Raw genomic sequence first — 15,477 nt, forward strand, 5'->3', positions numbered from 1 at the left:
CTATTTCGTCCAAATAGAAACCATCGTGACCAACCAATGATGGCACAACTGGCTCCTCAAGCAAATGTAGAATTGAATTGTCTTCACTATAAACTGGTTCCACATCAATGCCTCCATCTTCACCATTTGTTTCCACGTTGACCTTTTCTTTGACTGAACCATTAAGGTCATTAACATCTAGTGGAGCTTTTGTAGTACTGACATCAAGCACTGATGATGGAGATGGATGAAACAATACTTCTTTTTCCTGTCAAACTCATTCTTCTTTCTCTCATATGCCATAGCAGCCTCTTCTTCAGTATCAAAAGTACCAAGCCAAATTCTGATCCCTCGAATAGGGTCTTTAATTTCTGCCACATATTTTCCTCATTTACTACGTGGAACACCTTTGTACATGCTTGATGGTTTCCTGTTCCTTCTACTTGCAAAAGGGCCTAGACTTGCTTTGATCTTTTCACCTTTGGCATCTTCTTGTGAAGAATTCTCTTCATGTAAGTTGCTTGGCATGCATGGAAGCGAAATTTCCTTGACAACCCACTTAGAACAACCATTTAACGGATAGCCATTGCTGAAAAACTTATCATCTTCTTCACTTGAAGAATCTGTGGCATCAGGGTCAGTGTACACAGTTATAATTTTCCTCAATGTGTTTATGTTTTCTTCTTTGACTGGAGCTTTCTCTTTTCCTCTCTTACATTTCATTCCTTGTTTCTGAGTTTTCCTAGGAAAGTCTAACATTTTTTTGTATGAGATTGCAGGTATCTTCCACAAGACACAATCCTGGTCAAGCCGAGTAAGATTGGGTGCTAAAACTTGACATTTTAAGCCGGAACCAAAAAAACGTAAAAAAAATCTAAATAAACAAGGAAAGATCAAAGTTTTCGAGTATCTAGAGAAACCCAAAATCTTACAACAACCATCTCCCTTACTTGTGTCAAGAGCCTTAAAGCATTCAAACCCAACATAAGTCCTGCATTAAAGTGGTAAAAAAAATGAAAATTCTGAAGTGAAAAAATGATAAATAAAGAAATTGCAAAACCTGCGTGAGACACTGAATTACAGATACCAAGGTGAACTCACATACCATTTTGATCTCAATCTCATGTAAAAAGGTTGTGTCTCTGATCAAGTGACCAGAGTTGCATGCAATGGTCAAAGGCTCAAGGAGTGCATGAAAGGAAGCACAGCATAGAGAAGACTGCTTCAGAGCTCCAAACTAATCAGATTCATGCTGTTTTCTGCAGAAAGCATATACTTTACACTGTGGAGGTGAAATGAGGGACGTAGAAACCAAAAAGTAACATTTCAATGACTCTATATTATTCTTATTATTGGGGAATTTTGTTTCTTATGGATACAACAAGGAAACCAAATCAGCAGCCAGTGATGACATTATGGAAAGTAACTGATGTTGAATTTGACTGGACAATGATGCTGAAACTCGTTTCTGTTTCTCTGAGTATATTCCCTCCCCCCAACACTGAATTGTGTCTCTTTATAGGTTCTTCACTCTTCAGCTTTTTCCAATCCACCTGAACTCACATCTTTCCAAATGATTGAAACATATTTTTTCTCGTATAAACAAAATGGTGTAACATTAGTTATAATTAGAATGCTAAAAATTAGTTGAATATATAATAATGTCGTTACATATATTTATTTATTGTTTTTTCTTTGAAATGTTAGAAAATAAAGAAAAGGGAAACTAATTGGTTGACTCCACTATCTTACTTATCCCCGTGCAGTCAAAATCTCACTCAGTTCCTTTGGGCAGAGCAATTCTATTGAGTTCACGCGGGGACAACTGAGCTTCAATTCAATTTCAAGACACATTCCTTCTTTGTTCTTTACGTTTTTGTTTTTACTTTTTTTTTTCTGCATTTACAACTGTGCTCTTCGCAACTCAGCTTTAAGATTTGGCAAACGAAGGTTACATTAGCAAAAATATAACTTAAACAACTTCATGAAATTTGAATTTAGTTTATATAGAAAGTTGGTGTAAGCATTGAATAAGATTTCACTATTTTATCATACATTTTATTCATTAATTAGGATCTCTTGTTATCCGGTAGACCATAACATTTTTTACAAACTTCAATTCTTTACTTCATAAGATTTATCATTGATCTAAAATATATTTGATAAGAAATATATCTAAAAATACATTCTAAGAAATGTTTACATATGTTTCGTAAGAATTAAGAATTTTCATATTTATTTTTAATGGAAAGTTTTTATATATGTAAGTGTTCTTTTTCTACGGTCAAAATCAATTTTAAGTTAAGTTATTATAAAAGTTAACAAATATTTTTTAAGACATCTCTTAAAACTAGTTATTGCTAATATCCTCTAAATTTTAAATGCAGAAACTATAACAAAGTTCTTATAATTAAATCATAGTAACTAATTAAATTTTTTTTAGAGATTAAAAATCTAAATAAAAAAATTGAGTAACCTTTATCAGACAAACTTTTATTTAAATTTATTTAAATTTTAAATTTTATAAAAGTTTAAAAACTAAAAACTTAATTTATTCAAACTATTAGTATTATTTTAAAAATCAGTGATGGATGGTTAAACTTGTTAGTTGACCGGTCATTAGATTCTCATTAAAAATAATCTTTTTGTTATAACATTTAAAATAATTGTTAGCATTAGTATTAGGATTTTTCCAATGTCTTGAGTCATTCATTAAGAAATTATGAAGTTTTACTTTATTTTAATTTTAATTAATTAAATGTAAAGAGAAAGGAAGAAGAAATTTTTTCACTAGTATGGTATGAAACGAAACGTTTAGATTGGAAGAAGGCATCGTCTTCATCTTCTTCCCTTAGGTTAGGTTTTGCAGAGCTCCCTTCAACGCATTTCTTCGACCCATATTCACTCTTTCAAGCACAACGACACTATCTCATTGAGTGGTATCCTATCTCACGATAATTTGGTTTCTTTATTTTCTGTCTTTGAACTCCCATTGATCGGCGACAATTGAGAGATGGGAAAAGCAAGGGACAGAACCGAAGATTTCAAAGACGCCGTGCGCCACACCGCTCGCTCTTTGGGCTACGATGAGGTTTCTTTTTTTTTTTTTCTCAATTTCTCATTCACTATTTCATGATCCTCATAATCCAAATCGTTAATTTTAGTTTTATTTTTGTTTTTGTGGAAATGCAATGTTTCGGATCAACTAATTACGGTTTTTGGATCAATTTTATTGTAATTGGTTATTGGTTTGAGCTTTGAATTGTTTCGAGTCTTAGTGTGATTATTATTCGTTTGGCAGGCTAAATTGGCGTCCGTAATGGCATCTTTCATTATTCATAAACCGCCGCAAAGGTCCCCGTTTTCCAAAGCCGCATTGAAGACGGTAGACTCAGCTTTCATATTGTTCTTTTTAGTCAGCTACTATGATTATGTTTGTGCTGTGTGTTGTGCATTGCTAATTTTATGTAATGTGACCTTTTTTTCTCTTTGTTTATAGTTGGAGAGTATTGGAGAGCTGGATCAGTTTTTGTTGAAGCATAGAAAGGACTACACGGATCTGCATCGCACGACTGAAAAAGAGAGAGATAGCATTGAGCATGAAGTAAGCCGGGACACTAGTTTTGAAAGAATTGCGGTGTCAATGTCATACTTGACAATTGGAAAATAGTAGTGCTTATTGATATTGCTATTTGATCAGATTGGTTCTCAGCAAAAGTTTAGTGTTTCACATTTCACTTAATTTTATGCTTCACGTTGATGCTTTACAGCTTTCCCACAACTGTGTAGTACATGATAAGGCATGAATTTGTTTACTTAGACAGTCTTGTGATTTGGTCTGTGAAGTCATTTTTCTTTATAGATGTTGTCTAGGGAGAGAAACAACCAATAGAAAGAGAAATTAGCAAGAAACTGATCAAGGAGCGAGTGATAGAAAGAGAGAAGAGATTAAGATATGTATCACTTTAGGTTTTGGGCAAAAAAATGCTTCAAGGAGAGAACTCCTTCTCAAGGATGAAATACTGAATCCAAGGCTTGGTTTTTCTCTCAGATAATTACCCTTCTATACAACATGTCCCCTTATTATTAACTATCACTTCAACAGTCTATCTGGTAGCCAGCCCAGACTAACTAACTTCCCAAACAGCTGTCTAACAGTTTCTCTACTTTGATCCTTCACACATACAACTTCTAGATCCTCTCTTTATTATGCTGGGGGATAACATGTATTTAGATTATGGTCTTTCTTAGGCTGGTATTAATTTATGCTTTCACTTCTATCACCATCATCATTAAATAGCATTGTTTCTCTCACTTTGCTTCCATCCGTAGGGGTTCCCACAAATCAGTCAAAGTTGAACTTTCATAGGCTGTTTGGTTTTGTTTTTGATGTTCACTCCAATGTCACTCAAAAGTCACAACTCACAACAATGTATAAGTTGAACTTATTTTAAGCCTGCCAAGTGATTTGGGCTTCAGCTACTTATATGTCATTTCTATTAGTCTCCTCTCTTTATGGGTCAAGAAGAATTGTTATCCTGTTATTGTATAGCATCCTTGAAAAGTTGTGCAGAGTTTTGCTGATGACTTAATATTATTTTGTAATCACTTTGGTGCAGGTTAGTACTTTTATTAAAACTTGCCAGGAACAAATTGATATTCTTAAGAATAGTATAAATCAAGAGGAGGAAACTTCGAAACATTGGCTTGGCATTGCAACCACAAAATCTAATGCCGACACCATTGCCCACAAACATGGGGTGGTAAGGACTTATGGTGCTTGTTGATTTTTTCAGTTATTAGTTACTTATGTGGGTCAGCAGTTGTATCCTTTTCTAATACTTTAAAAGGAACATATATTTTTTTTTATCTATTTGTCTTTGTCCATGTTGATCATGAAAATATGAATCACATTTTCTGCGGAGTAGTGTTACTTTCAGTTTTTCTCCAAGACATGGGATAACAACAGGACCCCCGCCCTCCCCCCCCCCCGCCCCCCCCCCCCCCCAAAAAAAAATAAAATTGAAAAACACTGGCTATGAGACAATCATCTTGATCCCATATGCACAGTCAATGGTTGATAATTTTATTCCATTGAACTCCTGAATACTAATACATTCATGAATTGAGATGGCTATTTGCTTGTTTGTATGCTAATGTTTAGTTGGCTCCGATTTTAGGTTCTAATTTTAAGTGAGAGACTCCATTCAGTTACGGCACAGTTTGATCAGCTCAGAGCTGTACGCTTCCAGGACGCTATTAACAAAGCAATACCACGAAGAAAACTTAACCGTGTAGCCAGGAAAGATTCTGCAGAAACCTCTAAGTCAGGTGACATGGAGCTCAGAGAACCTGAGGAGTTACGCTCTGAGCCTCTAAGAGTCCAACAGCAACTCTTGGACGATGAAACACGTGCCCTTCAGGTGATAAAAATCAATTTCCTTATGAGTTTATGTGGGAGTTATTCTATCATGTGTCATTTGTTTAATTGTAAGCTATTAGATTCTTATAACTAACCATTTGCCATTGTTTCTTTTCATGTAGGTGGAATTGACTAGTCTTCTCGATACAGTTCAAGAAACCGAAACTAAGATGGTGGAGATGTCTGCACTAAATCACCTCATGTCTACACATGTTTTGCATCAAGCTCAGCAAATTGAGCATCTGTATGATCAGGTTAGATAACATATCATATTCTTCACCCTTGTTCTCCTTTTTGATTATTATTTTGTGAACATTTTAAGGTCGCCATCTATCATATCTCTGTTGTAATCTAAATATTATGCAAATCCCACTTGATAACACAGTGATCCTAAAAATAAATAATCTGTATTTTATTCACCTAAAAATCCTAATATCCATACTCTATGTATTAGTAATTCATACTATGAAGGTATATATTTTCACAGGTTTCAACATTGTAGTGCAGTAAGTACTGTGCTAAATGTTTAATCTGCACAAAAATAGTTGCATTTCCAATTTCCAAGAAATATAATAGTTCTTCTGCCGCCTTTTACAGGCTGTTGAAGCTACTAAGAATGTTGAGCTTGGTAACAAAGAACTCTCACAAGCCATTCAGAGGAATAGCAGCAGCAGGACATTTCTTTTACTATTTCTATTTGTGCTTACTTTTTCAATCCTCTTTCTTGATTGGTATAGTTAAATGCTTTTGGTTTTCTGCTATCACAGTGTATCTTATAGACACTCTCTGCCCCTTTTCTCTTTTTTCCCTATTGCTGTCAATATTTGTTTTTACTTTTTACCACTAGGAAGGCATCTTTTTCTAGATTCGATGTTTATTGGAGACAGAATTTTAGTAATCAATTTATGAAGGGAATGACAAAAGAGACCTGCCTACTGTTTGGTAGGAGGGGAGGGAAATCAAAATATCTTATTTGGTTTGTAAGTTTGGAGGAGAAATAAAGGAAATTGAAGGGACTAAAATTTCTTCTTTCATGCTGGAAATGTTAAAAGAATTCCTCACTGAACCTGTTATAACTCATACTAGGCACTGTCATATCTTCTGGAATGAAGTATTTTTAGTGTCAATTAATTAAGAGTATGTTTGGATGGAGAAATTTAAAATTATGAGAAATTTAAAATTCTAAGAATTTCAAATACTTCAATTGAAATTCTTTTATTTTTAAAATTTTATGTTTGGATAAAAAAAATTAAAATTATGAGGATGAAAAAAATGTGTTAGTTATACGTGATCCTTTATGTTCACACTCTATCGATATTTTAGGAGTTCAGACAATGTTTCTTGAAGAAGACTGTAAGAAGAGAATTTCAATTTTTCACCTTTTAAAAGAAAATTGAAATTCCAGATTTTTAGTTATTTAAAATTCTGTTTTAAAATTCTAAAATTTTAAATTCTTCATAAAAAGCATCCAAACAATGAATTCTAAATTACAGAAATTCAAATTCTCTAATAAATTATTTTTCTCAGTTAAACTTTTCTATCTAAACACATTCTAAGAGATTGAAGTTTCATCATCAATGATTAAAGATTTCAAGTTTTGGTACTTAAAGAAAGAAGACGATGACTTCAATTCCTTTTGAAAAATATTGAAAAGTAAAAGTATAATAATGATTATCGTATAAACAAAATACTGGTAATTTATAAATTAAAGGATTTTTTTTCCAATCAATAAATATGAAAATGTTTTTAATCCAAGTCGGAGTATTTATCATCAGTCCTTATTGCTTATGGTGGCTAATAGGGTGCAAAAGATTTCAAGCGAGTATAGTACACAATCTGATGAGTGGAAGAAGGGATTTTTTTTTTAGAGAGAGAAGGGCTAGATAATCTATTTACATAAACTTTTGGAAGATTACCTATTAAAATATTTGCATATGTGGTGTAGAATGTGTAAGGGTCTATTCTTAGACTTATGTACATATGTATTGGTGTACTCCAACCATTGTTTATTTTTATTTGTTTAACTGTTTTATTTATACTTTTTAAAATACCCTTAATTAAAAAGTAATTTCAATTTTATAGTTTCAATTTAAAGGTTATATATTGTGAATGTAAAAAGTTTTACATGATTAACTAATTAAAAATCATTGTAAAATTTAACTAACATTCATTTTTATAATTAAAATAACAATGTAAAGTTTTTTCACAAGCCTAAATTATTTATTCTTATAGTTTACTCTCACTCTTATAAGAAATGTGGAGTTGGCTATAAATACTCCCTCAAAGTTGAGGTCAGCCACTAATTTTATTCCAAAGTTGAATCACTTGTAATTTGTTTAGGTAAAATGTGATTACCTCATTTGATCTATTCGTTAAATTTATCTAGACCTCTTTAATATAAACATATTTAATAAATTATTATTCAATAGTCACAAGAGCATAAACTTTACAAAAAACAAACTAGTATTAATTAAAGAAACTACACATTCTTTAAGGAACAATTAATCAAAAGAAAAGAAATATTAACTTAATTTAATATAAAAAATAAAAACCCTCTTAAAATTACCAAGACAAGTGACTGGGTATTATGTAAGAAAGGAGAGTTCAAGAGATTATTCTAATTTAAAAAATGAAAAATTAAATGTTTTACAAAAATAGACTACTGGCACATTTCATGACAAAAACCATCCTCTTAGACCTTATGTGCTTAAAAGTCTACGATTTTCATTTGTTCAAATAAAAAACATGTTACTATCGCAACCACATTTTCAAGTAACATTCAGATAGCTACACTAGAATTTTGTATATATAAAGACGAAAAATAGTATTAGCATTTCTTTATGTGGAAACAAAGATGTACAATTAAAAAATGGGGACAGTTGATATTCTTGAATGCCCAAGATTGGGCCCAAAACTAAAACGACAATGTTATGTCCAAGAAGTCAGAACCACAAAAATGTAATTTTCCTTGTTTCACTTTGTATTTTCCCATATCATTTCCACGATTACAATTTCTCCACCTCAATTCCTACCATTTTTAATAAGGTTCATTTTCTACTACACAAATATCTCTAGCTCATGGTTCATCAGAGAACACCAACAACCTGAAAATGGACCACCGAAATGTCATTATATAGATGTTCCTTTAAAACAGAAAAACCATTGCAAGAATTGCTACAAAGCCTTAGATGCTTTAAAAAATAATAATAATAATAAATAATAATAATAATAATAACTTGTAAGTTTCCTGTTCTTTAGATGGGTATTTTTAAATTTAAATAAAACGTTTAAATAAAATTAAATTAAAGAGAGCAAGAAATGTTTTTATTATTAATTATTAATAATTAATATTCTATTATATAATATATGAATAAATTAAAGAGTCCCATCTCAATAAGCTCAGATCGGATCAGATTTTACTAGTCTATCACAATATTGACTGTGCACAAACACCAACTTCTTCGCATAACTATTTGTTTCAGAAATTAACATGGTTGTCTCACCAGTCCTCTCAACCAATATAACATAGACAAAATGAAAACAGAAGTATAAAAATAGTTAATTGCTTCCTTACATTTATAGGACAAAATTTGGGGTATCTGAACTCAACTCCCTGTAGTGGGTCTTCGTTTCACCACCAAATCATCAGCTGAGTAGTAATCAGCTATGAGCCGGTACATATACGATGGGTTATGCCCTCCTCTAAGAAGAAGTAATTTCCAAACAAACGAGTGCAGAAAAAGAATCCAATTAGTAAACACATTTTCCATAGTCAATCATAAAGGAAAGCAAGTTTTTCCAATCAATTTCAGTTCAACTTACGTGTCAGTAATGAAGAGACTAACAAGTTTTGGTGGCACGTAATCAAATGTTGGATTAACGACATGAAGAGAACCGGCACCACTTGCAGAATCCATGCAATCTGAGAATTCCCCAAAGTCAAGTAGCTCGGATGGGGATCTCAGCTCATTCAGTAGGACTTCAGGATTGTGTGGATACAGAGGGCACAACTGTCAACAAAATATAGCAAATTTCAACAAAAGCCGAACAGTTGGTTTTTTTCGTAAGCAAAATTTATTAACAGTCTGTACTAAAGCACAAGAAGTGCCCAGAACAGACTAAGGAAATTACAAAGAAAGGCCTAAGCCAAATAAGTCAAACACGATTTGTTAATACAATCAAACCCCCCTGCATATTAACTAATGCTAAATTGCTAATGCTCCAGTAACGAAACTTGAAATTTCCCCATCACACCCAACAGGCCAGTAACTAAAGCCAAAATGTTGGTGAAAGAGATGATGAAGGAGATCACAAATTAATTCTAAATGGCATCAAAGTTTCCTTAAAAGCAATTAATGGAAAGCCTGGAGGTATTTTGTATTATTAGTAATTAGTAATATTATCACAATCTGGAGTCTGGACACATCTTAATTAAGTCAATACCTAAGAAGCAGCTATTTCATTATCATCACAAAATGTTGTTAAATTCAGAATTTCAAATCTCTACAAATTCCATCATTACGTCAAGAGTAACCAATTTAAACAGTTTGAGATATCTAGACTTTAAACATACATTACATTCATTAGAAATAGATAACTGTGCAGACGACAAGAGTACAATTAAGCAGCTTTCAAAAATATATTGACACTCAGAGTTCAAACTCTGATAATACCAACTCTTAAAACACAAAATGAAATCAGGTTTCTCTAAAACTAGTAGAAATGGAATAATTAGCGTCTATATGGATATATATTAAGAATTCTACGCTTCACTATCACCTCATCATGATAATAAAAAATTTAGTACCATTATTTTAAACTAATGGCTAAAAATTTTACACACTTTTAATTTAGATCTATATTTCAAAGATTTTGTATGTTATATACATTCAAAAGTCATTCAAACCATTTGTCTCTTCTTCCTCATTGGCCTTTTAATGCCATAATAAATTCTCTAAATACCCTAAAGAAGGACTAACATGTAATGAAACCTTTTGGGTTGACCATTCATAGTTGGTTAACTATTCTATATTATCCCTCCATTTCTAGTTAAAGAAGAGAAAGGAAGAAGAAAAGGGGCAAAAGTTAATACTTTTGTCTAATATTAGGTTTGAACTATCAAATATTGTTTGGTGATACATTTTGAAAATTCAGTAAAACAAATTAAAAACACCACATTAATTATGTATTATTTTGATTTTGATATTTCAATTTAAAAATATACAAACTGTAATGTATTATCCAAATCAATTAACAACTAATTCTCAACTCCAAATGCACAAAAAACAGTTCATAATTTGTCTCCCATGAATTTGGCAATAAACTATCATCCTATTTCCAGATTTTAACAAAAGGAAGGAAGTTATGGGGAGACACCAAAAGTCATAAAAGCATTCTTGTTTCCTAGAACATGGCATGTGAGGCACAAAGATATTACATGTTAACAACTCACCTTGTGACTCCCAGCAAGTACAACAAATGGAACGGCATGCCTTTGAGCTGCAAGTGCAACCATATTTAACCCCACTGGTGCAATAACTCCACCATTAGCCATGACAGCATGAGCTCCAACTATAACCTATATAATGGTAAGTTTAAGTCAACTTAAATACAGCATAAAAAAAATCAACTTAAATATAGCATGAGTCTTGATTCTGAAAATTATGCCACGATTTTCACATACCATGTTCACTCGAGAAATCATTGCAAAAACAGCCGAATCAGTAATTACTGTGGTCTGTAAGCCTCTAGCGGCTAATTCCTTTGCAAGGAGATGCCCCTGATATCTGATTGCACACCCAGTAAATATTAAATTGTCTTATGAAGAATATAAACAAGTTCATTGCAAATAAATGCAAATGTTACATAGCCACTACAACCAACCTAGGGGCACCTTCAGCAACAAAGACCTTAAATGATCTCTGTTTTTCCTTAGCAGCATAAAGAAATTCCAACACTGTTTTTGAGCTGCCTAACGTTAATATTACCTCGCTGAAAATCGTGCAAACAGAAGTGTTAGATAATAAGAAAAAGAATAAAACATTTTCTTCTATCTAAAAAAGAAACTAAAGAAAAAGGGAAAAAATCATCATAATACTTGATCACAAAAATCAACAGAAGAGCATTCTCCTTGGTTATTAATATACTAGGGATACAAGAAAAAATATAAGGAAAATATATGGAACCTTAAATTTAGTCATGTAGATTAGGCAATCTTCTGCAACACAAAACAACCTTAAATTTGAGAAACATCAACATGAAAAATAACTTACTTTCCCAATATACAAGAAAACAAGCCACATCAGAGTTACTTTCAAAAAGATAAATATTGTAGACTCCATACTCCATTGTTTGATGTTGTAAATTAAATGGCATTTATCAAATAGACACATGATATTCTAAGGTAATGTTATGTATTTCAAAATTGTTCTTTGACTAATAATGTCAGCCAATTGTAGCTACCCCAAATACAATTACTATATATTCATAAAATAAGGTACTATTATCTGTTTTGCATCTGAGACCAGTAATGCTATCATACTGTACATTAAGGTAATCCATACTCCACAGGAAGCTAAAAAACAATGAGGGTAAGACAAGACAGCCTCCAAGCGAAGCTTTAACAAAAGTGTGGCTTGATAAACTCAACCATATAAGTAGCTACATAAAAAATCTAGTTGGAATCTTCCAATTCTGTTATACTTTGCCATTTCAGTCCAATCTTCTTCCATTAACAAAATAATAAAAAGTGCTAAAAAAGAATGTATTGGGCACTTAACATATGCATTGCCTCTTATACAATTGCTATAAATAACAATAACAGTTTATAATGTACTGTTCACTATTAAGACCTGGTAAAGAATACTCAACTCAGGAAGCAAAAGCTTTCAAGTTTCAATAAGCCATTAAGAGGATAATTCCTGGGTGTTGGAACCCTTTGTAAAATACCCATTTATGACCAGAATAAATCTTAGTATCGATGCCAAATAAAATAGAATGATTTCTGACACATTTTAGGCTCAAAATAAATAATCTATAAATATGTAAAAATTTCCATGCAAGCTTTTCAAAGTCACAGAACAATCTGGCTTTTGAAAAGCATGTATAAGTGTTTTAAAACAAGCACTTTCAAGTAGCTAGAGATAAACAATTTATCTTTATAGTAGTTTCATGGGAAACGAACTTGTGATGAATGTGCTCCACTGCCTGCTCGGCTATTTGTTCATAGCAAGTAGATATGTCTTGAATAAGTTCATTGACTGCTTCGATGACATCATGCTTCAATTTCCTCCCTCTTGAACCTTTTTCCACAGCTGTAACAAAGGAAAACAAAACTCATAACACAAAAATACATGCAATTGAACAGCAAAACAACAGCAAGAACAAATATTTCATCAAATGCCACCTAAGAAGGAAACAACATTATTAACTATTCACAGGGATCAACAAATAAACATCCTGTAATGTCAATGAAGCATTAAAATATCTTTAAAAAATGTGAAAAAAATAATACTTGTAGCACAACAAAAGTTTATCAAAACTAAATGAAATCAGGTGTCTTACATGAACTTTGCATGTAAAAGAATGAAATAAAAAATGACTTCTGTATGGCATTTTGGCATGAATTTCTGAGTATCCAGAAATGCGAAGGCCTTTTTCTATTAAGCAAAAATAATATATCATGGAAAATATTATAAAAGTTCTAAAATTCTCAATAGCCTAGCACAATCCTCACATCTACTTCTCCCATCAGATTCACCCCCTGAGGAAGATGTGTGGGGAGGGGCAGCTGAATCAGATGTATCCTCTAGAAGAGTTTGCAATGACGGTGGACGCAATGTGCTTCTAGCAGCAGCTGCAACAGCAGCAGCAGATAAAACAGGATTTTCATCTCGCTCTGCATCATCTTCATCATCACTTGCAGCTGATACCCCCAAACCATCCATAGCAGCTGTTGCAAGGGAAAGATCCTCTTCCCTTATAATGTGCAAAACACGCCTCACGATATTTCCGACAGCTAGCTCTGCAACCACATACATTACATGTCATGAATCATGATAGGCAAACAATAAATAAATCTCCATAATTCCCAAATCATAATAAACTTGTGCGTGTGACTCTAGAACATCCTTCAACAAAAGAACTACTAATCTAGGAAATCAGTCTGCAAATAAACCCAAAAATACATACTTCAACTGTTATAAATCATTGAACACAATAAATACAAAATGCATTCTGAGAATTAGAATTTGGACCTAACTCAACCCCAAAAGCTAGTTCATGGAGTGAGATTTACCACCCACTTATATACACTACTTTTGCCATATAACTAGTCAATGGGGGATCTCCCCTCACACTGGGGGACTAGACACTCAAGCGTGAAGTTTGCAAGACTGAACAACCACAAAAGGTCCAATAATGGCCATATAGGCCTAACAACAACTAAAATAGGTTCTAATACCTTCTTAGAATTCTGATTTGAGCCTAATTCAACTCCCAAAAGCTAGCTTATAGATTAAGATTTGCCCCCTCACTTATCTAATATCTATTCTATTTTGACCATATCATTAGTCAATGATGGATCTCTAACATGCATATTTATAGTCATAAACAAATTATAAAAAAATTTATAAAAAAAACATTAATCTTAACATACCAACAGGATTAGCAGCAATAAGCTGCTCCCCCACAGCCCTCACTGCATTAATCAGAGCTGTGGCTTGGTTTGTGTGTGGCACTCGCTGCTGTGAAATCACAGACCGGAGCAACTCTGCTGTGAGCTTCGCTGTGGCCTGAGAACCTTCAATTTTACTAGCATCACTCAGCAAAACAAATAAATAAGAAATCACAAATATAAACAAATAATAAATCAAACACACACGCACACGCGCGTAAAGAGAAAAATAACAAAAATAAAATCCTAAACCTCGAAATACGCCATTCATTGAACTCAAACAGCATCAAAGGAGGAAATAATTACCGTTTCTTAAGCTGATTCAGAAAATCGTTAACAAGGGTCTGAACATCCGGCATTTTAGCCAAACGCAACCTGAAAATAATAACAACAATAATTTTTTTTTTCAATAAGAACAACAATAATAATAATTAAAAAAAAAAAACAGAATAGGATTTTACTGAATGAAAATACAAATAAAAGAGTAAGCTAAAGTAGTATTACAGTGTCAAGGGTTTTTAATTGGAGCTCGAATAAGAGTGTCTGCGAGAAAATTTTTGAGAATGAAAGAGAAAGGGGTACTATATTAATTCGCAAATGTGTCCCCAAAACCCATATTTTCTGCGGTCGGGAATTTATCGAATTCACGCAGTGAGATAATATTAACCGTTGGATGAAGATTGACGAATCATTTTTTGCCTCGTAATCCAGACTTAAAATATGCATCCGAAATTTCATCCGCTGATCTTGATCTAACGGCTCTAGTTCATGACTGCGTGAATGCTTAAATGCACTGAATCCGGTAGCGTGTCAGGCTTTTATCAGTTCACTTTCGTGGAATCCGATTGCCCATATTCGGATCCGGATACCCACCAGCCCACAAATTTTGTCTTTTTTTTTCTCTTCTGAATTTCTAACGTAGTATCTGAATTTTATTTTAGGAAGCAATTTTTAATAAATAATAAATAAAGCTAAAGGATCACCTAAATAAATAATTAAGGAAGTATTGAATTAAGATTTCAAGAGACTTTAAAAGATATTTTTTTAAAAAAAAATCTTTAACATATTCAATTAAGATTTTTAAATAATAAAAATAAGTTTTGTGAATCAAGACTATTATAACTTTTTAAGAAATCTATTAAAATTTATTAGTATTTAATTAAGATTTTTTACAACTTAAAATAAATTTTATAATATTTAAAAATATATAAATTTTGGTGGATTTTTTTTTACGATAGATTTTAATGGGTTTTATGAGATTTTTTTAATAGAAAATACACATAAAACAATCTTACTCAAACGGTCGAATTTTCATAACTTTTTTTATTTTCCTTCTAATTGACATATTTTATTTTCATCACACATAATCTCTTGTGTCTTTGTTGAAAACGATAAACATTCA

General features: G+C 32.4%; 2 protein-coding genes across 3 annotated transcripts; one reads left to right on the plus strand and one right to left on the minus strand.

Annotated features, from left to right (window-relative positions):
• The first annotated feature begins 2,698 nt into the window (after positions 1-2,698).
• Positions 2,699-6,360, plus strand: LOC100778011 (syntaxin-81). Its single transcript, XM_003543115.5, has 7 exons — positions 2,699-3,070; positions 3,281-3,364; positions 3,479-3,583; positions 4,599-4,742; positions 5,160-5,402; positions 5,524-5,655; positions 5,999-6,360. The coding sequence occupies exons 1-7, from the start codon at positions 2,993-2,995 to the stop codon at positions 6,140-6,142; spliced, it is 930 nt and encodes a 309-aa protein (XP_003543163.1). The 5' UTR covers positions 2,699-2,992; the 3' UTR covers positions 6,143-6,360.
• Positions 6,361-8,256: 1,896 nt separating this feature from the next.
• Positions 8,257-14,677, minus strand: LOC100778545 (translation initiation factor eIF-2B subunit beta). Of its 2 annotated transcripts, XM_003543116.4 has the most exons (11): positions 14,580-14,677; positions 14,382-14,450; positions 14,058-14,212; positions 13,137-13,424; positions 12,585-12,714; positions 11,285-11,392; positions 11,085-11,187; positions 10,854-10,979; positions 9,224-9,411; positions 8,976-9,103; positions 8,257-8,505 (listed from the first exon to the last, which is right to left on the minus strand). In XM_003543116.4, exons 2-10 carry the CDS (start codon positions 14,432-14,434, stop codon positions 9,007-9,009), a joined length of 1,248 nt encoding a protein of 415 aa, XP_003543164.1. In that variant the 5' UTR covers positions 14,435-14,450; positions 14,580-14,677; the 3' UTR covers positions 8,257-8,505; positions 8,976-9,006. The 2 variants fall into 2 exon arrangements, with proteins under 2 accessions (XP_003543164.1, XP_040860961.1); XM_041005027.1 differs by having other exon boundaries at positions 14,058-14,450; positions 14,580-14,617.
• Positions 14,678-15,477: the final 800 nt, after the last annotated feature.

This window comes from Glycine max, chromosome 9 (assembly GCF_000004515.6).
Source record: "Glycine max cultivar Williams 82 chromosome 9, Glycine_max_v4.0, whole genome shotgun sequence".
NCBI classification, from domain to species: Eukaryota; Viridiplantae; Streptophyta; class Magnoliopsida; order Fabales; family Fabaceae; genus Glycine; species Glycine max.

Coding starts and splice junctions, on each gene's coding strand:
- LOC100778011 (XM_003543115.5), top strand. CDS start 2,993: ATGGGAAAAGCAAGGGACAGAACCGAAGATTTCAAAGACGCCGTGCGC. Junction 3,071..3,280: donor GCTCTTTGGGCTACGATGAG/GTTTCTTTTTTT, acceptor TTCGTTTGGCAG/GCTAAATTGGCGTCCGTAAT. Junction 3,584..4,598: donor GAGATAGCATTGAGCATGAA/GTAAGCCGGGAC, acceptor ACTTTGGTGCAG/GTTAGTACTTTTATTAAAAC.
- LOC100778545 (XM_041005027.1), bottom strand. CDS start 14,346: ATGAATGGCGTATTTCGAGGTTTAGGATTTTATTTTTGTTATTTTTCT. Junction 11,188..11,284: donor GTTGCTGAAGGTGCCCCTAG/GTTGGTTGTAGT, acceptor GTGTGCAATCAG/ATATCAGGGGCATCTCCTTG. Junction 10,980..11,084: donor TGATTTCTCGAGTGAACATG/GTATGTGAAAAT, acceptor ACCATTATATAG/GTTATAGTTGGAGCTCATGC.